This window comes from Dermacentor albipictus, chromosome 6, assembly GCF_038994185.2.
Source record: "Dermacentor albipictus isolate Rhodes 1998 colony chromosome 6, USDA_Dalb.pri_finalv2, whole genome shotgun sequence".
NCBI classification, from domain to species: Eukaryota; Metazoa; Arthropoda; class Arachnida; order Ixodida; family Ixodidae; genus Dermacentor; species Dermacentor albipictus.
In genome coordinates this window covers 101868729-101891483 of record NC_091826.1, presented here as the reverse complement: position 1 = coordinate 101891483, position 22755 = coordinate 101868729, and the positions used below count along the sequence as shown (strand labels likewise).

The following is a 22755-nucleotide window of genomic DNA, read 5'->3' as shown; positions in this document are numbered from 1 at the left end:
ACAGCAAACACTCCACCATCAGGGAACTCACCGCAAGTCGGTGCCTGTAGATCGCCAATTTCTTGACCAGGTCACGACACTTGATTCGCACTGCAATGGTTGAAAACAGCAACGGCACAAGTTGCAAGCAAAATTCAAGCGCTGCACTCAAGGAATCCTGCAAGTTGCAGCAAGTGGAAGCATTTGGAAGGCAGGCAAAGAAGTGTAACACACAAACAAAGAAAGCATTAGGGATGCATACCTTTTTCGTCTGTTACGAGGTGCTGAATGATGACGTCTGTCATGTTGTCTCTGTAGGCATACCGTTCGCGGTACAAGCTGTGCACTGTGGAGAAGCCCAGCTCGAAGTAGGCAATCGTGCCATCTTGACAGCCCAGAGCCTGAAAAATGTTGAGCCAGAAGTAGTGGAAATGTAGAGAATTTTAATCATCCCCAAGAAACCAGCACCACCTGCAAATAGCACAAGAATACTTTGCTCTTAACATCACCAGGCTGACAAGGAAGAATTGCTAGCAGATTCTTTGTTTCAGAGCTTTGTCTTTGTTTTTAAATGAGCTTGGTGCACAAGAACCCATCTTGAAGGACAAGTACAACATGCAGTGTCCCATAATATGTGAAAAAAAATTATAGCACAATTATTTTTGGTAGTTTATCCAATTATCAGGTGTTACCCTAATGTAGGCAATTGTATACACAGCACTGCAGAAGGCTAATGAGACCATATCTGCCTTTTGCATGTTTTTATTTTATAGGGAAATAAAAGTTGAGCCAAAGAAAATCTTTTCCAGTACCAACTGATGCCCACTGCTGAACTACTCATTGCACAACACCACAGTGCCGCACTAGCAAGATTCCAAATAGGTGGTGTCCAAATCCACGCCCCTGCGATGCTGGCCTCTGAATAACAGAAACAAATGTCGGAGGCAGTGCTGAGAGTGACTGCGGAGCTGGAAACACATCATTATCACCATGACAAAAAGTGTCAACTACACATATTTGTGCTAGTCTAATACTGGTGTCACACGGCCATCTAGAAGGCCTTTGAATCAACAGTCTGTCAACAGCAAAGCAGGTGCCTTTGAATCAATAGTCTGTCAACAGCAAAGCAGGTGCTGCTACGCAAGCAGTTTTGATATGCATTGCGTCAGTAGCCTTTTTGAGTGGATAAAGTTGCGGGGAACTCTGTTCAAAATCACGAAGGTCTTAAAACAGTGGACAGGAGCAGCTTTGTCAATGGTGTGTTTAGACTAGTGAGCAGTAAGCAATGATTTAAAAAAAAAAAGAAAATTCCAGGAAACTATTTACCTTGTAAAAATAATTTACTTTCGTGCATCAAGAAGCCCCAATGTAGCCAGAGCCCTCAAACAATGCTGACAACGATCCATACAAAATATGCAAGTACAACAACAGCGTCACTAAAGGTAGTACCGTTTTTTCTGTTTATAAGTTGCACTTTTGTACAAGTCACCCCCCCCCCCCTCAAAACAGCAGTTTTTCTGGAAAAATAAACTAAACAAAAACATATAAGTCGCACCAGTGTATAAGACGCACCTGTTCATTCTGTAAGCGATTAAAAAAAATACATCGACGTTTCATTTCGTGCACGCGGGTAACACGCAAGCAATAATATGGACACCCCAGGCGCACTTCTGCCGTCATGGTCGCCGCGATGTTTCGTATAAAGTCCAAGGGCGATAACATCGTCCCCACGTGCCCTATGCTGCATGTGTGAGTGGAAGCATGCGACGATGAGCCGACTCAAGCACAAGGGAGCAAAGTGGGAAAGCAGCACAGTAGGGAGGGGGAGGTGGCTTGTACTCTGGCAGCAACTGCGTAGTTTTCTCAGCCATACGCTGTATCTTGAAAGCGATCTGCAGATGCGACGACTTTGGAGTCGGTCGACTCGTGGTCGGCATGCCGGTGCTTGCGTTGCTGCTCCGTCCCTCTCACATGGCGCTCGGCAACTCGATCACAAGAAGAACCTGGTACCTCTATAGCGTGCACACAACTCGTAGCAACTGCCAGAGGAAGTCAACGCAGCACGTTTCGTGTAGCCATAGCATCCTATCCAATTTTGGCGGCAGCTTTTTTCAAGAGAACAAAACAAAAAAATGTGTATAAGTCACACTGTCTTTAAGATGCACAGACAAAAAATTCAAAAAGAAATCATGACTTATACACCGGGAAATGTGTTACATTATTTCAATAAGTTCTTTAAATGCACTGCAGCAATGAACACTTCTAGGCACTTAGAATAATTTGTACAGTACTGGTCTCCTTTGTAGATACCGAATGGTCGCTTGGAATGCTAGAGTCACAGGGTCTTGGTGTTAAAGCATTTCAACGGCCATAAAGTTATTTGTGTAGCAGGGATACAACTCCTTCGAGTCAGTAGAATTTGAGAAACTCAATGGCCATCGACTCAATAACTGTTGAAAAGTGGCCAAGTGACATGGGTAAAGACACTGTTATACAGTGCTGTAGTGGTCTTGTAGAATTTGATGCTAACCGGTTGGTATAAACTTCTTTTATTACATTAGCATATTTTATCAGTTATGGTATGGTGCTTACTAGGCTAATAGGAATATGCATGAGTCTTGTGCAAGTTTTTCTATGAAGCCTAAGTAAATAATAAAACCATGGCACCATAAATGTGAGGATAATTCTTTAGTAACAGTGTCAAACCAGCTTATAACGACCTTGACAGTTCTGCAATAAATGGTCATTATATCCGTGTAGTTACGTTATGTATGCACTCAGCCTTGAACATCTGCAACAATTACCGACACTGAAGCTGGTGTCGGCAGTCACAATTTGACAGCCCTTTGGCCCAAAAAGGGTCTAATATGGTCTAATATGTGTTGCACAACAGCATCTGGTTACCTAAAGTCAGCTACGCCGCTATACATCCGTGCTATGCGGTAAAGCATATGAACGCCAATAAGGAGGTTTTGGTTTCGTATCCAATTGAACCACACACGCAATTTACGGCCCAATTTCCTTGAAGAAGAAAGGGGGAGGGGGTGCCTTAAAATGGGGTAACAACAGTAATGAGACAGCGTGAGCTACAGGTAATGCTTAAAAATCTTCTTAGGGCATGCCAAAAATAGGCGCTTTTGACAGGAGATGACGCATGTTGAACGAATTCGCTGTCCCCTAATCTCCACCAAGGGGTTGCTGCTAGGGTCACCATAGGGGTCAGGCATGCGCGTGCAGACTGGTGAAGTTCTAACTATATGATGAAGACAACGTTTAGCAATGAAATAACAAAAGTTTGGGCCTATAGGAATGTATGGGTACTGGCTGGGAGCTTCAGTCGGAATCGAATTATAACCGAAAAATCCAATTAACCTGAATCAAACTGACAAAAGTCTACTGTATATTATAAGTGGGTTTGATTGTACATTACTTTCGCAGTCAAAATCAGGTGATATATATATAGTCTTTTTGATGAGCCCACTAATTGGCAAAAGCATGCATTAACTTCTTAATTACATACCTTAGATGAACACTGTAAACAAAAACCAAATGCAGCTACTGTGCCAAGCTACGAGTATCGGCTCTAGTTATCCAGTGCAACTGTATGTCGATTAGAGTGGCCTAATGTGCATCTATTAGTGCCAGCTCTAATAGGCTTGCTTGACTAGTGCAGCCAATTTTAACAGTGCAACATGGGGCACAGAAAAAGAGGCACAAGTCGATGTTTTTCCTATGGTTCTTTTTCTGTGTCCTGTGTAGTGTTGCTAAAAATCAGCTATTTAAGAAGATGTACTTTCGAACAACCTAACTGAACAGGCTGTTCACTAATACAGGCTACCAACCTAGTTCTATTAGTCTAATTCTACTAGCATTATACCTTATTAGGCTTGCCCTACTGTCCTACCTATATATCAAATACAAGTGTCAATAACCTAATAGGCTACTACTTCTTATATTAGAATTTTCACCAAGGTGGCTGAAGTCTTAATTACTTGTGCAGCGGGAACTAATATTCGTTTTACCTTTTGCTATTCGCAGCTGTCATCGTGCAATCCTGAAATTACACTTGCCGTAGCTCTCTTAAGCTTGATGCAAAAATGACAGCTGCCACTGCAGAGTTGGTTGCATCATTTTGTTCTGCATGAATATATCAGTAGAGTGGCACACATCAATGCAAACTTGCACGGACCCCAGGTGTTCATTTTCGAATTACAAGAATCCTGAATTATAATGGATAAAGTATGATCTCATACAAAATTGTGAAGCACTCGTACACTGTACAAGCACTATACAAGCACTCAGCCCTGTTTAAGGAGCAAAGCAAAACTATGGGGCTGAATGTTCCAAGGCCCCGTACAGCCTATGAGAAACAGCGTAGCGCGGGGCTTTAGATTATTTTCAACTACCTGCCGTCAAAGCATGATACACAAGCATTTTTGTATTTTCCTCGCTGGATTGCATCTGCTTTGTCTGGGAGTCTACATGAATTAATAACATAGCAGGTCAATCAGTGTTTTAATACTTTTTTGAGTTAATTAGGATTTTGCATTGTCCGGTTCATCATGATGTTGCGTCGTGGGTTTCCTTAATGCATCATTCAAGTGCTTCTTTTGTTTGCTGATAATAGTATTTTGCTTATGCAGTGCACAGCCATCTATGTATACATGTTACATTATGTCAAGTATTCCAAATATACTGGCCGAGCCAATGTCGTTCATGTACGTGGCATTTGTACTCTGCAAGTGCGTCTCTGTCTTGTACTGAGAAGTTGAGACCCCTGTCAAGCCGCTACTGCAGATGAAGGGAGCAAAATTAACTAATGAACTACGAGCAGTAAAGCATGAGAGTGTCATGACTATGCATGATCAAGTCATGACAGGCAGCTTACCACTATCCCTGAAAAGAAGTGTGTACAATCATTGCATTCTACCAGTGCTAACGTATATGACAGAAACTTGGAGTTTAACAAAGAAGTTTGAGGAGAAGTAGAGGACTGTGCAACAAGTGATGGAATGAAAAATGATAGGCGTAACATTAAGGTACAAGGCAGTGGTGTGGATTAGGGAGCAAATGGGGTTGGCCAATATACTAGTTGACATTAAGAGAAAGAAATGGAGCTGGGCAGGACATGTAATACATAGGGCAGGACATGACATGCATAGGACGTGTAATAGGACGGCTTTTTGGAGTTACAGAATGGGTGCCAATATAAGTGAAGTGCAGCTGAGGGCGAAAGAAAATTACATGATGTGATGAAATTAGGAAATTTACAGACATAAGATGGGGTGACAGTAACTGGCCCAGCAAACAACACTAATAAGATGGGGTAAACTGGCACAAGAGAGAGGTGAATGGAGATAGCTGGGAGGAGGCCTTTGTCCTGCAGTGGACATAAAAATAGGCTGCTGCTGATGATGACAAGCAGTTACCCCGCAAACACTGAGCCCTGGTCAAAACCACTCTACCACATTCATGCTCACCAGGTGGCTGGCATCCGGGCGCGCTTGACAGCACCACACCCATGAGGCTTGCTGAGAGGCAGGTCCTACGCAGATGCCATCTCGGGTGTAAACGCGAGCCTCACGGCACGAGCCACCCACCACGAGGTACTCGCCACCGGGGAAGTAGCTGACAAATGTTGGGTCAAAGCCCAAGGCTCGCTCGCGGCCAGTCTGCTGGCCGGCCACGTTGTAGAAGCTGAGCGTCTGTGCCCAGTCAGCCACGGCAAGGACGTCTCCAACACCTTCCTCCCTGAATCATAAAATCATCGGTAGCACGAAAACTCATAAGGGAGTCCACTTTAACCCAGGAATGAATATCACGGCACCCACTTTGTTTTGGCACTTATTTATCGTTTACAATGTCATGCTGCCGGTGTCATCAAGCTTGCCTTCTCTTTGTTACTTATGTTTAGTTTCAGCTGTTGCAAAGACATGTGCTAGCAGTATCAGATCGTTATTACACCACAAGTGTTACAGCTGCTAACCAGGTGAGTTTGTTTTCACCAGTTGTCCACAATCCACACAGAGCGTATCGAATATTCTTGATGAATGCTGCTTAATCACAAATGCACAGTGATGCCCCTCACACAGAAGCTGGCTGTAAGTCACATAATTCAACTGGCAACATTTAACAGTTCTTAGTTTCCTCCGACTATCTCTGACTTTAAGCACCGCTTCCGTAGGTAGGCTCGAGTGCACTCAAATAAATAGCCTTACTAATCGCCATTGTTTCTTTTACCTACCTGCCTGTATGCAACCAACAGTGTGACATTATCCATCTCCTTTCATTGTTCCATGGATGCAGATGCTATAATTACACTCAAACCTCATTATAATGCAGTTGAAGGGGGGAGCCAAAATTACTTCGTCATATCCGTTGTTGCAATTTACTGCAATGTATGCCCAATGGGGTGCCCAATTGTAAACATGTAAATAAGAAGACAGCCTTGCGGCCTATGGAGCCACTACCTATATGGTCATGCATGCAATGAAATATGAATAAAAGAACAAAAGAATCTTCGGCACATCATGCAACTTCTTGGAACCTGACGCAACAGCCTTTAGATAGTTGCATTCTGTTCTATTCTGATGGTCTCATGCATCCGCTTTCCATTTGGCTCGTCATGCTCCAGAAGTATGTGGCGCACAACACTGCACTCTTCTGCGTGATCGAGGAAGTAAGCGAATTTTGCCGCACGAGCTTGGCCTGGCCAGCTTGTGGCTTCCGAGATTGCACCGATGCCAATGCGATCTCAGAGGTCACGTCCAGCTGCCAGCCAGCGGTTCGCTGCAGGGAGAGATGAAACGTGAATGCACAGCCTGGACGTGACCCCCGAGAGTGTGCCGGGGTGGTCTGTGAGGCCAGTGCATCTGCCCGAGCAGCATGCCGTGGAGAAATAGAGAAATGAAAGCACTAATGTTGCACACCACCACGCGTAGCTGTGCAGCAGGGTGCGCGACCCTCGAAATTGCGCCGGGGAGACCACGGAGGTCACGCCCAGCTGCGCCTGCCTGCGGGGCATGCCACGCAGAAGTGAATGCTCTAATCTTTCGCAATGCCGCACGTAGTTGCGCAGCCAAGCATGCACAAGAAAGAAAGGTCAGTGGGAAAAGTACGACACTGAAGCTGCTGGCGGCGTGCAGCTACACGCAGTGGTGAAAAAGACCAGTGTTTTTTGACGACATACTAGACACAGGGATGTGGGAGTTATGAACTGCCGTGGTGAACGAGTGCCAAATTCCGCGGAAAGCGATGTACTCAGTGCACAACAGTCAGTTATATTTTGGTTTTGGAGACGAATCTAGTTCGTTATTTCCAACGGCCAGACAATTTCACTTCATTAAAACGAGGTTTTAAATGCATGGATCTCAATGGGGACTTCAAGAAGAATTTCACTTACTTCATAACATTCATTACTTCCTTATACCTCATTTCATTACAACAGTGTTTGAGTGTACTTTCAGTTACAGCCCTGGCACATGTATGCTATAACAGCAACACCTCTGGTAAAAGGCCACTGTGTCAATAGAAAATAGAATGTCAACATTGTCTAGTGCATGTGTGAGCTACGTACTCGTATATTACTGCAACACTTAAGCTGCAGGGACAAGGCTTGCTGTACAAGTGATGACAGCTTGGAGGTTGCAGGTAACCACAATGAGTAGAAAACATTATTGTGCCATACAAGTACCCTAAGTAAAAAATAGACGGTAATAACAGTCAGTGATGGACCAAGAAGGTAGCACCAAAGACTTTTCAATGGAATTCGTGATAGTGGGCTAGTTTTAACTGGCATTCACCTGCCAGAAAAAGGGAGGCATTCAATCTTGCAACTTCTGTAGGATTTTCTGCTAGCAAAACAAAGACATCTACAAAAGGACAAAAATGTATCATGTTTTGCAGTCATGTCATCAGTGATGTTGGAAAGTCTGTCCACTTCAAAATGAAGTTCTTTCTGTCTGCTATTAAGCCCCTTCTTCTTTCTTTTTTTTTTTACCAAGCAAATGCTGAATTGAATTTATCCACATTGGATTAGCCCCTCCTGTTTCAAGAGAAAACTGCCTTTCAGATGACAACTGTCCGAACGTTGATGCAGTGAACTGGAACAGAAACTATGCAAATTTGCTATATGTGCCAGCAGCTGCTAGCTGCCTTTGTGTAGCTGCACCGTCCATGCTATGCTTTTATAGTGACGCCGAAAAGCTTTAGGTTGTGTGGTAATGTGTCTGTGCTATAATTCATTTGTTTCCAGTTTCATTTGAATATCAGGACAATGCCAAAAATAGCAGTGCTTGTGGCAAAAAAAAATTATAATAATTATAACGCATTAGGAACAACACTCTTGCAGTGTGCAGCTTCCCACAATTAAGAAAGAAAGAACAATCAGCAGAATTCAGCAATTTCACCAGCTCTAAACTGATTTACGGAGACAGCAGTAACATTTCTCAGCGGACACCATAATCTTCTAAAGAACCTGTTGTTAGCAATGTACAGAATGTTGCCCTCGTCTGCTACAGCATCGCCTGTTGTGGCCGCTAAAATGGATGTGCAGATGCACTACTGTTATCAGTGTCTGTGCATACCCTGCACAAATTACCAAGCATGAATGTTACATGATAGTGCAGTAGTTAGCGCGTCCAGCTATTAACTGCACATTGCTGCAGGGATGCAAGTTGCACTCCCGGTGGAGGTGGTGGCGGACAAAGTTTCGTTTTACAGCAAAAGTGTTCTTACCTTAAGGGTTACGAAATGGATTCCAAGGGAAGGGAAGCGTAGCAGAGGGCGGCAGAAAGTTAGGTGGGCGGATGAGATAAAGAAGTTTGCAGGGACAACATGCCCACAATTAGTACATGACCGGCGCAGTTGGAGAAGTAGGGGAGAGGCCTTTGCCCTGCAGTGGGCGTAACCAGGCTGATAATGATGATGATGAAAAGTGTTCAGGAAAATTCCACAACGGTTTCCATGCGGCTTAGTCGCAATCAAATGTAAATGCAATGCAATATGTGCCGAAGCCCCGACTTTTCTTTGAAACATAATACAGTAGAATCTCATTAAATTGAACTTCAAGGGGACTTCAGGCGCACAAAAGAGAGTTCAAGCTGAGGAGGGCCCCTTTGAATATAGCACCCAATCAATAGTGCGGTACAGCACACAGAACCAAAGCCATCACTGGGCTCACATTGAAAAGTCTTACCTTTCCTCTACTGGCGCATGTGCCAGAACGCAGTAGGTTTCGTGTAAAGTCCAAGTGCAATAAGATTACGCCCTGCGCGCCGTTTGGTGTGGGTGTGAGGGAAAGCGTGCGAGAATGAGTCACGAAGAATGGTGGCTTTATGTGCGGTAATGCGAACAAGCATGCACTAGAAGGATGTGACCCGTGCTGCTTGCTCTGGTTTGGTCTCGGCTCTCCATGCATACATCATATTAACAGCATGCGACATTACGGTAGTTAGGGACACATAAAACCTTCACTTTCAACTCGGTCTTGTCTGAAAGGAGGTCCATGGGAGTGAGAAATTTTTTTTTTTAAATATACGTTGCTTGGTTTTTTGGAGTTAGAATTCACAGGAGTTCTTCCTTATTCAAAAACATGGGACTTTGCCAAGACTGCCAGATGACTTCAAATTATTCTTCCATTCAAATTAAGAGATTTTAAATTATTGGGATTTCACTGTAATAAATGAATATAATACAAAGGTAATCTTGTGTATATCTAACTCAAACACACAACACCTTACATGCGTGATAATGTATAACCTGAAATCATTGCTTCTCATGTCACATTGTACCGGATTCACATTGGAGGTTAGCTAAGAATTTGTACACGGCTGGGGCGGTGAAAGCCTACGCCGTGGTGCTTCAACACAGCCTGCTTTGGAGCTGTCACAGCCAGCCCCGGTTGCACTCGAACGTAGCCACAGCTGCTGCTGCATTTGGGCAAGGCCGTGAGCCAGAAAATTCAACATTGCCCAGTCCTTCCCAAGGGGTGTAAGAACACGCTCATGCAACTTCCCTGTCCTTTTGTTGCGAGATTGGCCTACATCTGCGAAGGATATTTCCTTGCCCTATGACAAGTGTGACATAGCAAATGCAGTAATGGGCTGACATCAGTGACTGAGCGATTTTATCGATTCATGGGGTTTAATGCCCCATGGTAACTCTGCAGCTCTGGGAGACACTGTAGTGAAGAGCTACAGACTAATTTTGATCTCCTCACGTTCCTTAACATGCACCTACATCTAAGTACACAAATGTTTATTACACTTCGGCCCCATTGAAATGCAGCTGCCGCGACCAGGAATCAAGCTCACGGTCTCGTGCCAAATAACACTGAGCCAATGTGGTGGGTACAGATGACAATGACACAGCAACGACGATGATGGGCACTGATGTCACGTGGAAATGAGAGGTAGACATGGCAAACCAAGTTTCAAGCTTTTAGCTGCTCTTGCAGTAGAAAAAAAACAAAAGAAATATTCATAATTGCTGAGTTGTTGCTGACATCTTTACAACCCATACCAAAGGCCAACTGCAAAAAAATGGCTCTTTGGTTAAATTGATTATGAATGAGTTGTGCATACTATTGAAGCAATCTTGGCAAAGTTGCAGTGCTGTGTAATAACATTCGATTAGAAATAGAATATTCGAGTATTCACACATCCCTACTAACTACCTTATTAGCAGCTTTTGAATAGTGCCTAAGCAAACCTGCATGCATTTGGTGTTTCTCAGATGACTAATTCCAACAGATCTGCTCAGACATTTTCAGTGCACTATGAATGGCATCTAATCTTGGACCTCCTTCTGAGGAGCCACACTGGTACCCAACATTCTGGGTCCTGCATCACTTTTAGCTAACTACAATGGTGGTGTCTATATTTAAATTTATTTGCATCAGTGCAGTGAAAATTGTCTGTCTACAGATATGACAGAAAACCAACAATATCAAAGTAGCCAAGTGTCAAAATTTGAAATTACCTTTCTGGTGATAAGTACCGAGGCAATGACTTATAGAAGTGAGCAGATCAGACTTTTTGGTAAATGCTCGCGACCATTTAGAAACCACTGGCACATATTTCTTATCAACATACTTCACAGGGTTCCAGCAGACGCCCCAAACTGCCGCCTTTGGTCCACCAGGTCTGTCAATGCGCACAACTTCTTCACCAGACTGCAACAAGATTTGTGCAAAGATGAAAGGCCGGGCACATTTTAAACACATCCGCTTTTTCAAATTCCACTCATAAGTGTTGACTTTAATGTGGTCATGAAAGACTGTGCCGACTGGTTTAGCTAGACAAAAGCCAGGTGCCAAGGCCACTAACAACCGTTTGCACTTACTGACATGTACAGATGCAACATGTCAAAGCGCACGAATGAAAAGACAGGGAAAAACAGGCATCTGGTACCTATGGGCTGACTCGGCAACAGCAAAAAAACAAACACATAAAAAAAGGCACCCTTGTGAGCCCACAATGCACACACGAAGGATGTTGAATATCCTTAGGTAAGTGCAAACTGACGTGGTACTTACACAAAAACGTGTTTTTCACAAAAATGTGCCCTCCACATACAAAAAAGGACATAATCACCATTTCATTTAAGTTGATTCAACTTGTTTTCTTTACATTCTTTACAGAAAAAGATTTAGGTGCATACCTCCAAAAAAAAGCCAACATTAAAATTAGTAAAATTATTGTGGAGATGATTTCCACTATTTACTCCCTGCAACACAAGGTAATTTTACCGCAGTATTTCTTCATTTTTTAAGCTTGTCTTGGGTGCACTTATGTTGTGGGGTACATATGCACTTAATAAGTGATGAATTACCTATGGATGAGGCCCCCAAGCAGCACCAAACTTGGAAGAGCACAGCCTGACAAGTAACGCATTGTTTTTAGAGAACAGCGTTTCCTTCAACAAATCTGACGTTGCTGATTTTGCCCGCTTCCGGAACTTGTCTTAACGGGACACTAAAGCCAAATATTAAGTCAAGCCAAATTGATAGATTGATGCTGGAGAACGTCTAAGGTGTCAATATTATCGCGAACAACGTTTTAGTAATTATAAAATTGAGGTAAATAAAGGGGCAGAATTTGCAACTCACCCGGGACATTCAAGTACTAGTCCAATGACAAAGGCACTCCTCATTAAAATTCTGTCACAAGTACTCAAACTGTCCTAATAAATAGGCAGTTGCATTGCATTATAAGATGGAATAAAATGCGACTTCTCCAGTTCTATTTCATGTTTAGAAAAAAAGACTCATTGATATTACCCTTCACAACGACATGGTCAGACTAAAGGTTTCGTTTTCACTCTACTCTGCATTGCTCGAGCTTTCACGTTTCGATAGTTTTGTTATCACTTAGTGAAGCGCTGGTTTTGCTGACTTGCGAAAGTCGCACACTGCAAGTAGCAGAGAATCCCATGGCCATGTGGTGTCGCGGGTCACCCGAATGGTCCATGCCACTTGCCCGAAAGCAGCTGCAGTGGCGAATTCAACGCTTTGTCTTGGCCATCGGGATCTTAACTCGGTTCTTGCGGCGCTATATTTTTTAGCGCATTGGCCATGTAGGCCAATGCGCTAAAAAATGTAGCGCCGTCTGTTGGCCGCCATTTTACTCCCTGATGGCAGTAAAAGGCGCTGATGGCGTATGCAACATCAGCACTCCCATGCTCCGGGGCGAGCAATTTGAACTGCACTAAAGGTATGCAGAACCTTCAGACACGATTTTCACTTGAAACTAACCCAGTGAACTATTTATGTCCCACAGATTTCCATAGAATGTTATGTTTTAGATGTTGCACACATCCCATGGATATCTATATTTATCCAAACAACATTACAAATACGTACTATGGATAATCTAAGTCCCATCCAGATCACGTTGCTGTAACATTGAAAGGATGTCGCAGATGGACATAAGTGACCTCTAATAGATGTTCCTTTTAGGGATACAGGAGGTTCATAGAACATTTAATGGATAATTCCTGCTCATGCTAAGCCTTTATTCAGCATGAAACAAATGTTGCGATGTTTACGGAATGATATTTTAACAGTCCAAGTGGACTTAACATTTGCCTTTAGTGTCCCTTTAAGAGTGTTTTCAATATCAGAAGACTTCCATGGGTATGGTCAGAGAAAGACAAGTGAAACTACGTCTGGTTCTTATTTGCAATACTAAATATTTATTTACATTCAGCCCTACTGTCAGGAATTGACAGAATTCCGGGCATTATCACTGTAATTCTGTGGAACCTCAGACACAGTTACTAAAAAGTATATGAAAGGCTATGCTTGTATGGTGACTTGTACTGCCAGACAAGGGTGGTGCAAGTACCATCACAAATGCTTTCCTGGATGCATTTTTTTTACAACCTTGTGCTGCCCCTCTTTCAACAGTTTTTGACACCCGTAAGACATGATGACACAAAAATCGCAGAATAAGCCCAAATTTGTAAATGTCACAGGAAGTTTGGGAAAGTTTGCAGGTAAATGGCCCACCCTTCCACGGATGGTGACACTGCCAGTCGCGAGTCCAAGTGCCAAGAACTGGCCATCCGGGTTCCAGCTTGCACTGGTAACTCTTCCGCTGGTGCGGTGTTTGGAGACCGACTTTTGCTCTGAAGACCAGAGCCCTGCACATGACACCGAGTAGTCCATCTTAATGACATGACGAGGCGAGAGTAATGACATGATGACCACAGAGTTTCATACAAGGAGGACTAGTCTGGTTCTAGCATTTACGCACAGTGCCAGTACAATGCAACATCCAGAATGGGAGTAATTGGCCACAGAGTGCGTTTGCGTGAACTTTCATAGTATGGTCTGTGAACAGGTGTCTTGTTTCTCATTTAACCTAATCTATTAACAAAGGCTCGCATGACCATGACTAGTCTCACTTAGTCTCAGTACAGTTTTCTGTACATGTTGAACAAGAGCTGTCTAAATGTAAAACATAATCACCCACTGTGACTGCAACGTCATGAATGTTGTCTAGGTCTACTCGCATGCATACTCAAAAGCACTGAGGCTTATATAAGCACCCAGAGTTATGTGACAGCATTAAGGAGTTATGAACGTAAAGTGCTCAACTGTTCCAAAGAAATGTTGTGGAGTCGACACAACAAAACAGCAAAGGAAGCCATAGTGTGCTTTCCAATAGAGTCATGCGTGCCTAATTGTAGAAATGTCCACATACTACTCACTGCAGTGGTTAAATGACTATACCGGCAGATTTGCCTTTAATTAAATTTTAGCATGGCACATTTGCCTCACAAGCCGAGCGACAGACATAGAAAACTTATAAGCTGCTGGTGAGGAAGTGAAAAATTGAAATGCCCTTCCAAGTGTACCACACTGCAGGCCAAAAGTGCAAAAGCCTCCATGCAACCTAACGACATTAGTACAGTAAGAAAACGTCACCAGTGTACTCACCAAAATCGGAGCAAGAGCAGCTGACAAGTGTGTGGGTGAGAGGATTGTAAGTAAGGCACTGAACGGAGTCGTGGTGTCTGAAAAGGAGAAAGATGACAGAAGCAGGAGAACGACCCCTTGCTTACGGATAACATTCAGTCTATGTTGCATACAGACCCATGTCTGTATGCAACATAGACTGAATGTTATAGACTGAATGGTTCAGTCTGTAAAAAAAAAAAACTGATGAATATGTTGCCAGTGAAATAGTAGTTATAAGATAATATATAACACAAAGAACAAGCACAACAGGAACTTTAGGGCTTAATTTAATCATTTTAAAACATGCGCACTAGCAGCAGTAGAAACAAATATCACTGAGTCACACGACTTGAAGCACAGCCTTTTGAAGAGTTAAAAATCGTACGATGTCAGACAGGCATTTACTAGCACAAGCCTGCACCTCATGCAAAGAGACATACAGACACTGTAAAGAAATGCAAGCCATTGTCTGCTGCTGTACGCACCACTAAATGTGGCCAATTCTTTTTTAGAGTAGCTGAAGACGGCTGCCAATTGCTTTACACTATTGAACTCTACTCGTGTTATGCAGCAGAGATGACCAACGTCTAAATCGCAGTGATGTTTTTTTCTTGCACATTCTCTTCACACTTTTGTGCCAACATTCGAGTCTGTGAGCTTCTCAAAAGATGAGAGCTACATTTGAACACTCATGTTGTATGCCAAACAATCATAACAAGCTCTAAAGAAGTGCTCAACAATAACAGCAGGCAATCACGCATCATGTGGCCACATTTACGAGATTGCACGTGTTTACGTACGAATACTTGAGAATGCCCTCCAGGCTCGCCGTCCAGATGATGACCTGCTTGTCGGCACTTCCAGACGCGAAACGTTTGCCGTCTCTGGCATAAGAGACGCAGTAGACGCTGTCCTTGTGGCCTTTCAGTGGCTGGACGAGCGCACCATCTGACGTGTCGTACACAAGGACCCGCGTGCCGGCTGCGACTATGAGTTGGCTGCCATCCGGCTTGAAGACCAGATCGTATATGCTGTGCAAGAAAGAAGCAAGCGCCTCTAATACTCAATGAAAATGAAACGAGGACAAAAAGAAAGTGAAAATACCCTGACATTTTCAAGACTCTGTCATTAACATTTGGCCAAGAAACTTGTATTTTGGCCATTCTGGTGCAAGAGATATTTTAAAAGCATGCCAGGTTGAGCCTTTGATTACTATAGAATGCGATATTGCCCCTCTTTGTCAGAAAACAATTCCCTATATTTGTGTACACAGTGCAACCGATCTTTCTTTCACTTTGTCTTTTCTGGTTCATCAAGGCTTCTCTCAGCATAAGAGAGGGCACTTTGATATTGCAATAATGTATCTGACTAATGTACAATTTAATACTCCTCTTGAGCATCCTCTAAACATTCATCGCTTGTTTTTAATGCCCTGATGCAGCTTGACCTGCAGCTTGGCAACGAATGCAACCTTTTAATATTGTTGTGCTTATGCGGTGTTATTTCTTTAGTGATTTTAAGATATTTGTTCCCATAAATGGAACATTACGTCAAACAGAGCATTTCACTAAACCACGTTGCTATACTAAATATGGTTACAAAAGACGTGAACATTATGCTCCAAGTTTTAAATCAAGTTCATGACGATGAAATGATGATATGATGGCTTGCTCGGAATTACTTCTAAAAGAAAAATGCATGAAAAATTTGAAAATAGTGTGTGATTATAGGGGCCAATATATAATGCAGTATAAGGGTCCTTTCATGTATTGCAATATGCTGACATCAAATACATTTTTTTTCTTCAGAACACAGGTTTTGATTTCTAAGTATAAATTTTGCTTTTACTGTCATTTACTTCTTAATTTTCGTTCAGATGACTATTGTGAATTTGTAAAAATATATTGTAGCAAGTGATGTGGTGAGACATATTTAAATATTACATCTGCTGCCTGGCTGATCAACAAGCGTAATGTGCTTAGACCAATGCTGTCTTTCACAAGTGTTATCTGAAATAAAAAAAAAAGCTTATTGATTGAGTGACTTACTGGGGCCATTACTGTGGAAGGCTGTACAGAATAAACAATTTTTCTTAACATAGGTTGACATCTCAGTGCACAGGCTTTCTACATGGAACTCTGCTGTAATACAGGACCACTTGGCTGCACAGTAATCCACACCTGTATTGCCGCAATCAATCCAGCAAAACAGCCAGAAGCAAATTTTGAATCTGAGACATCCAGCCTCTATTCTGCCTTTCTTACATCGCCATCCAAGTGAAATTATAACTTATAGGTAGTCCAAAGCCTAGTTCACATGACCATTTCCTTCTTTCTTTATTCCCCTGGTCTGATTATCTTAACAGGTTACAAATGATTGGACGAGCTGAATGTCTTCAACTCGGCAACAAGATAAAACTCTCAGAAACCGTGGAAAATTTCTTTACTTCGTGAGAGATGCTTCAGTTGCAGCAGTGTACAATCTCGATTGCACCACTGCTGTGCATCCTGCTTTTTCCACACAATTACGAAAGTGCAATAATTAGTTTTGTTACCAATAGTAAGCTGCATTCACATGTCCTCAATACATGGTACCAAGGTATTTATTACATGGTAACGGGACATAAACAAAGCGAAGCAAGACCAAGACAGGAAAGATTGTCACTTTGTTTCGCGTCTCATTACACCGTGATAAGTATTAACCAACCAACCCAGAAACAAGTAGCGCAGAGTACATTCCGGCCAAGTGGGTGGATGCAAAAAACTTATAATTGTCACCCAGAAACAAGCTTATAATCTAATGCACAGCTAATCTCATTGTTTTCCATTCCCTTGTTTCTATGCATTGATACCATAAATGCATTCATGAAACATTAGTTCATTACGTCATTAGTATGTTGTGATATGAAATCACATACATCATCTTACAGTGTCAAAAGCTAAAAGCTCATATCCACGCTCGCGTCCTCCACGCCTTAATTATGTGAGCGCGGATGGTTTTTAATGATCGCCGCAGGCAGACGAGAATACTTGTTGAGATGCAGAAATCGAGACCTTGTGCGAGAGCTAGAGTGCTTGTTGAAGCTCGCACGATCAATATAGTTGAAATCAACTTAGATAGCGCTGGCAATAAGGCCTGGCGGAAATTCTTCAAAGTTTCTAGCGGTCTTTATGTGAACTTCTGTAGACTTTAGTGATCTGTCTGACGACACCGACATCATGTAACGACATGGAAAGCCTTGCGGGCCTGGAGGAGCTCGATCTCGGCGGACGTTATTCTCGACGTGTGCCTCACAATATGCGTTGCTTAGCGTTTTTTTTTCATGTAGCACGCAGCAAACGTAGTCGAAAAAAAAAGAAATACGCACGACTTTCCTGGTAGAATTTTATGTTTCACGTACGTTAGAATGCGTAGATAACTTTACTGCATGGAACTGTCACTGGTTTTTGTCAAGCATTGCAGGAGCTACAATTCAGCAGATCAGATAACACAAGAGTACTTAACTTCATGAGTTCTATATGCATTTCTCACTTCGACTGTCAGAAGGCATTCTCTAGCTTAGTTCTTGATTCCAAGTAAAACGCTAGTGCGCTGAGGGGACTGCAATACGAAGCCGACACAAAGGCGTCAGCGTTCGACACTTCGATCATTTTGTTTACCATTGCTCGTTGTTCTCACGGTCATGGACTTTGTCCACCCAGAGCGCGACAGCTCGCATCGTTGAAAGCGATGTGAACCTTTGGAAAGTGCACGTCCAAGATGGTTACATGATCGTCGCCGAAAACGCAACTTCAAAACACACGCGTTGCTAACTGTCGCCATGGTGACACCGATATGTTGCTGATGACAATGACCGTTAGACAGATCAAAAATCGTAAAAAAAAATTGCAACCAAAATCAACCAAATGTAAAAGCAAAATTTACAAACTCAACAAAAGCTTTTTTGTTGTAACTATTTTTTGGATAATTTAGGCCAAGCGTGAAATTTATTAGGCGATATTTTAAAAACGCAATACTTCTTCACTCAGCAGGAAACAAAATATGCGCTGGCAACGTTGGTCAAAGCCGCACAGAATAATTGATGAGCAAAACAAAACGCTCTCGTGTCATGGGTCGTGCGCTTCTGATTCAGTGGAATTGCTGTCGCTGACCTGCCCATTTTATATTGCGCATAAATATAGCGCGCTACTAAGCCGAAGGTTTCCGTGTCTGTATCAACCATTTTTTTGTCGTTATACATATGACGAACGGCGGGAAAGAGTGAACCGTTAACCGCATGCACACACCCGGCGTCTCCTTGACAAATTATTTGCTTCGTATTACGTTGCCGAAGACGTGACACGGTGTTGAAAGTGTTCCTCCAATACCGAGAAGGTGTCGGGCGCGCGTTCAGGTCGAGAACCCGGGTTTGAAAAGCTGTTTTCAAAGCGAATCGGACTCTTCGCAGCGCGAGCTCGACGAGCAGCCGACAGGTGCAGGCTGATCGGTTGGTCGCGCCAGGCGCTCTCCATCGCCCAAAGAAGCGAGGAGGAAACGAGAGAGGGCAGAGAAGGAGGAGTCGCACGCAGACTTGGGAGCAGCAGCTACGGCGGATGGGCGACGAGGCGGCGGCAGCGAGCAGCTGAGGCGAGATCACTGGGCTAAGTTCGTAACATGAGATCGGGCCGCTAAAATTAGCACCACTTTTCGGTGATGACGTCGTCGTCCGCAGCGTCCCTTCCGCAGCCCAGCGCCGGAGAGCCATCGGCAGCAGCCGGCGGCCGCACACCGCTCATTCCTTTCGGCGTCCGTGCCCGTGACAGCGTGCTCGCTGTCCACCGCAACGCGTTCCGCATAATCGGGCGGCGGTGGTAGCAGGCGCTACACGTGCGCTACTCGGTGACGACCACATGCCCGAACGTCCCGTCTCGAGTGTCCGACGACCGGCAATCTCCGCATCCTCCCGCGTGTGTCTGCTGCTTCAGCATCCGGACGAGTCGTCGACGCGCCTCCGGCGACAGCGGTGCTAGCGGTGTGCGCTGGGTAGTGCCCGATGTCGCGCGCTACGCGCTGATTCCACAGCGGCGCGGATACGACGAGTGACAGCGACGTGGTGTGCCTTGTCGACGTTGCGAAGACACACGCAGCACCACCACCATGGTGGTCCAGCAGGACGTCGAACCGCCGCCCGCGGCGGCCGAGGAGAAAGGCGAGAAGAAGCACAAGTTGAAGCAGCGCTTCCAGGTGATTCGGAAGCTGGGACAGGGGACTTATGGCAAGGTGCAACTGGCCATTAACCGGGCGACAAACCAGGAGGTGAGTCATCCCCGACTGATCTCGCTCGCATTCTCTCGCAGCTGGTGCTTGCGTGCCGACTGCTTACTGCGTTGTTCTTCGTTCTTTCGAATCGCCACCGCCTTGCCTGCGTCGTGTGCACCGGAATCGCATTATGGTTGTTTGACCGATCCCGACCCGGGCGAGTCGCGAGGCTGGCTGCGCTTGGAAACGCGCAGCAGACGACACCTACACCGACAGCTGTTTGCAGATCGAGCGCGCGCCGTTCCACATCCATCCGGATTTAACCGAATATCGCGAGGCCTCTAGCGGTGTAGTTTGCCCGCGTAGCGAGCGGTTACGGTGTCCGCTACACCGCTTGTTGCGCGCACAGACTTTCGTCGAGCGAGCCGCGCACGATTGCGCAATGCCGATGTATGCATGCGGCGCGCGATCGCGTTCCAGTTTTCACCTTCGATTGCGCGGGGTGTCAGCGGGAGCGGGGTACGGTTACGCGACTCGCTAACCTTGATCCCGGCAGATGCTCGCTCTCGGGACATTTGCGTTTGTGTCCGTAGCGGACGGCACCAATTTGAAACAATCAGGCGGAGCTGCTGCCCGCGCATCAATCAGCCGCTCGGGAACGGTCGATTGTCCTACCGTCTTCCTCTCGACGTTTGCAAATGACACTTGACGGCGATTCTTGCGAGAGCGTGGGCTCTATTAGCGGGACAGGCGAAACTCGAGTCCGTATGGCCGAGCGCGCTTGAACGGCGGCTTTTAACGACGCGCGTAAATGGGCCTCTTCGATCGGGCCTCCTCGAGGCGTGAGCGTCGTCGGTTCGGCCGTGAGGGAATACTCGGGGGTGTTTTGTTACCTGCTGGTGTGGCACGCCTGCGCTCCTCGAAGGTCTCGCCTCGGGCACGCGTAAGCGGCCGCTGGCATCTGTGTGTGTGTGTAGTACATTCGCGTACGGAAACCCACGGACTACCTTCGCCGCGTCCCAGCGACGTTCCCCTCGCCGTCCGTGGATCATCCGTACCGTACCGCGCGTTTGTTCTTCATCCGCGTGCGCACCCACGACCTTTGTGTGTGGCTTGTTTGTTCGGTGAAGTCGGTCGCCTGTATTGTTCTTCGGCGATATGCGTGGCATTAGCCAGCGCATGAATGGGTGGTGGGGGCTTTGTCTAGCCAACTATGCCAATGCGCATAACAGGAGCGCGGTTACGTAATCAGCTGTACGTAATTACGTAATCAGCTGTAATGGCAATATGAGGTCGTTTCATCTCACGCTGCAGGGATAGAAAGCACGGGGCAAGATAGTCAGAATGTGAGCCCCGCCGCTGTGCGCGTTGCGCTGCCGAGAACGAGGTCGACGGTTCGATTGCCGGCCTCAGCGGCCGCATTTGCGCTGCAGTAGCTCCCTCGTAGCGTGCTTCGGGTGCGCGTCAATGAAATCGAGGTGGTCAAAATTAACCGGGAACCCACCGGTACGGCATACCGCATAACCAACTGTGCAGAATGTACACCATAAGTGGTAAAAAAAAAAAGTTCCGTTGGAGAGATTCTTCAACGGGTAACTTACACAGCAAATATCAGTCAGTGATGTCTTGACGTCTACGTTCGCATATAATCGGGTGTTTGAACACAGGCACTTGGGACATATTTTTCAACTGGTCGCATATTTAAGTTGAGCGTTCCATTAAATATTCGCGCAATGGTTACGTACATTACATCCGACCAGGAAAGTTTTTTGGAACACGGAAATAACGAAACAGTGGCACCTCTCTGTGGCTTTGGCACCAGATTTCGAGGGCACTAAATATGGCCCCACGGGGAGTTGCTCCACCACATTTTCAAAACTTGCGCGGTTGCGTTTTCTGCACATAACTCTTTTTTTAAGCGAAGCTTTCTTAGCAAACCCTACCGGACTTTCCCGACCGTGTAATGGTGCTGCCGTTGCTGCTCTCCTGCAGTAGATAACCGATGCTTCACTAATCCACCTAGTGGACATGTCCATATCGTCTGCTGCTGAAGTTGCGATTAGCTGGGCTGGGGTGTGCGTCAGGAGGAGACAGGCGCTCCCAGCCATTCACTTGCAATCAACAGTTCAGCAGCAGACGAAATGGACATGTCCACTAGGTTGACACTTGCAGAATAGCCCCCCCCCCCCCCCCCCCCAGGCCACAGTCGCACATATACTTGTATCGTGTCAACGTCGACTAGCTGTCTGAAATGATCTACAGTGATGATTTGCACACAACGTCACGTAGCTACAGCGAGTGTTTGGCCAACAAGCGGGTGGTGCACTTAGAAATAAATAAGGAGAAAAAATTATTAAATGCGAGCCTATGTAGGATTTGTCACACTGCGTGGCACGGGCACGTGAAAACGCGTGCGCGCGCGACAGGCTGCTTTACTCCAAAGACGCAGCAGGAATGGAATGCAAATTTATAGCATTTCATTAACCGCTTCCCGAAAGCTTCGCACGACATACAGATTTCAAGATGCGCGTTGGACCTGCATAATTTTAAATTATTTCTTTTTCTCCCGGATTCTATGCTTCGACAGCTCTTGCGGGGCAGGGGGAATGTCTGCGTACGTATGCGTATGCATGCAGCCATTGTATGGTCGTGAGATCAAAAAGAAAAAATGGAGGGCACTTAAGAGTGGAACGCGACATCACTGAAAGATCCCCGACTTCTCACACCTCCCGGCAACTGCATGCAGCCTGTATAACCGTAATGTTTACCGGGAAACGCTGGCGGCGAACTCTATGGAGGAAGGCGGGCTTTCTGATAGAAACGCGGCCTCTTGCATGGGCCGATCCCGGAGGTAGTGCACAGCCGCGACAAGAAAAATTACATAATTTTCAGGTTTCCGTTATTGTTTCGCACTTTTAATATTTAAGCCTGGGAAGATCTCACATAAAGCCATGCGCTGTCGGTGTTTTTTGTTTCGTAACATTTGTTTGTGGGCTGTCATTCTCACTAGTCCGAGAAATAACTTTGTCAAGAAATTAAGACACGGTATGAGCAACTAGAACGTGTTTCAAGAT

The 22755-nt window shown here is 45.0% G+C and overlaps 2 protein-coding genes across 6 annotated transcripts in view; one reads left to right on the top strand and one right to left on the bottom strand.

The window, feature by feature from the left end:
* The window catches only part of Oseg1 (intraflagellar transport protein Oseg1), an 88556-nt gene extending 70259 nt beyond the window's left edge, over nt 1–18297 (bottom strand). For all 3 annotated transcript variants that reach the window (XM_065446230.1, XM_065446231.2, XM_065446232.2), the window contains exons 1-8: nt 18103–18297; nt 15244–15474; nt 14423–14499; nt 13490–13623; nt 11073–11152; nt 5460–5730; nt 242–380; nt 32–90 (exon numbers count right to left, since the gene is read on the bottom strand). In XM_065446230.1, coding sequence (XP_065302302.1) covers nt 32–90; nt 242–380; nt 5460–5730; nt 11073–11152; nt 13490–13623; nt 14423–14499; nt 15244–15474; nt 18103–18161 — 1050 coding nt within the window. In that variant the 5' untranslated portion in view covers nt 18162–18297. The remainder of the gene's footprint in view (nt 1–31; nt 91–241; nt 381–5459; nt 5731–11072; nt 11153–13489; nt 13624–14422; nt 14500–15243; nt 15475–18102) is intronic.
* A 260-nt stretch (nt 18298–18557) lies between these two features.
* LOC135913666 (serine/threonine-protein kinase par-1-like) overlaps nt 18558–22755 on the top strand; it is a 110812-nt gene continuing 106614 nt past the window's right edge. For all 3 annotated transcript variants that reach the window (XM_070541126.1, XM_065446228.2, XM_065446227.2), the window contains exon 1: nt 18558–19738. In XM_070541126.1, the coding sequence (XP_070397227.1) occupies nt 19580–19738 (159 nt within the window). In that variant the 5' untranslated portion in view covers nt 18558–19579. The remainder of the gene's footprint in view (nt 19739–22755) is intronic.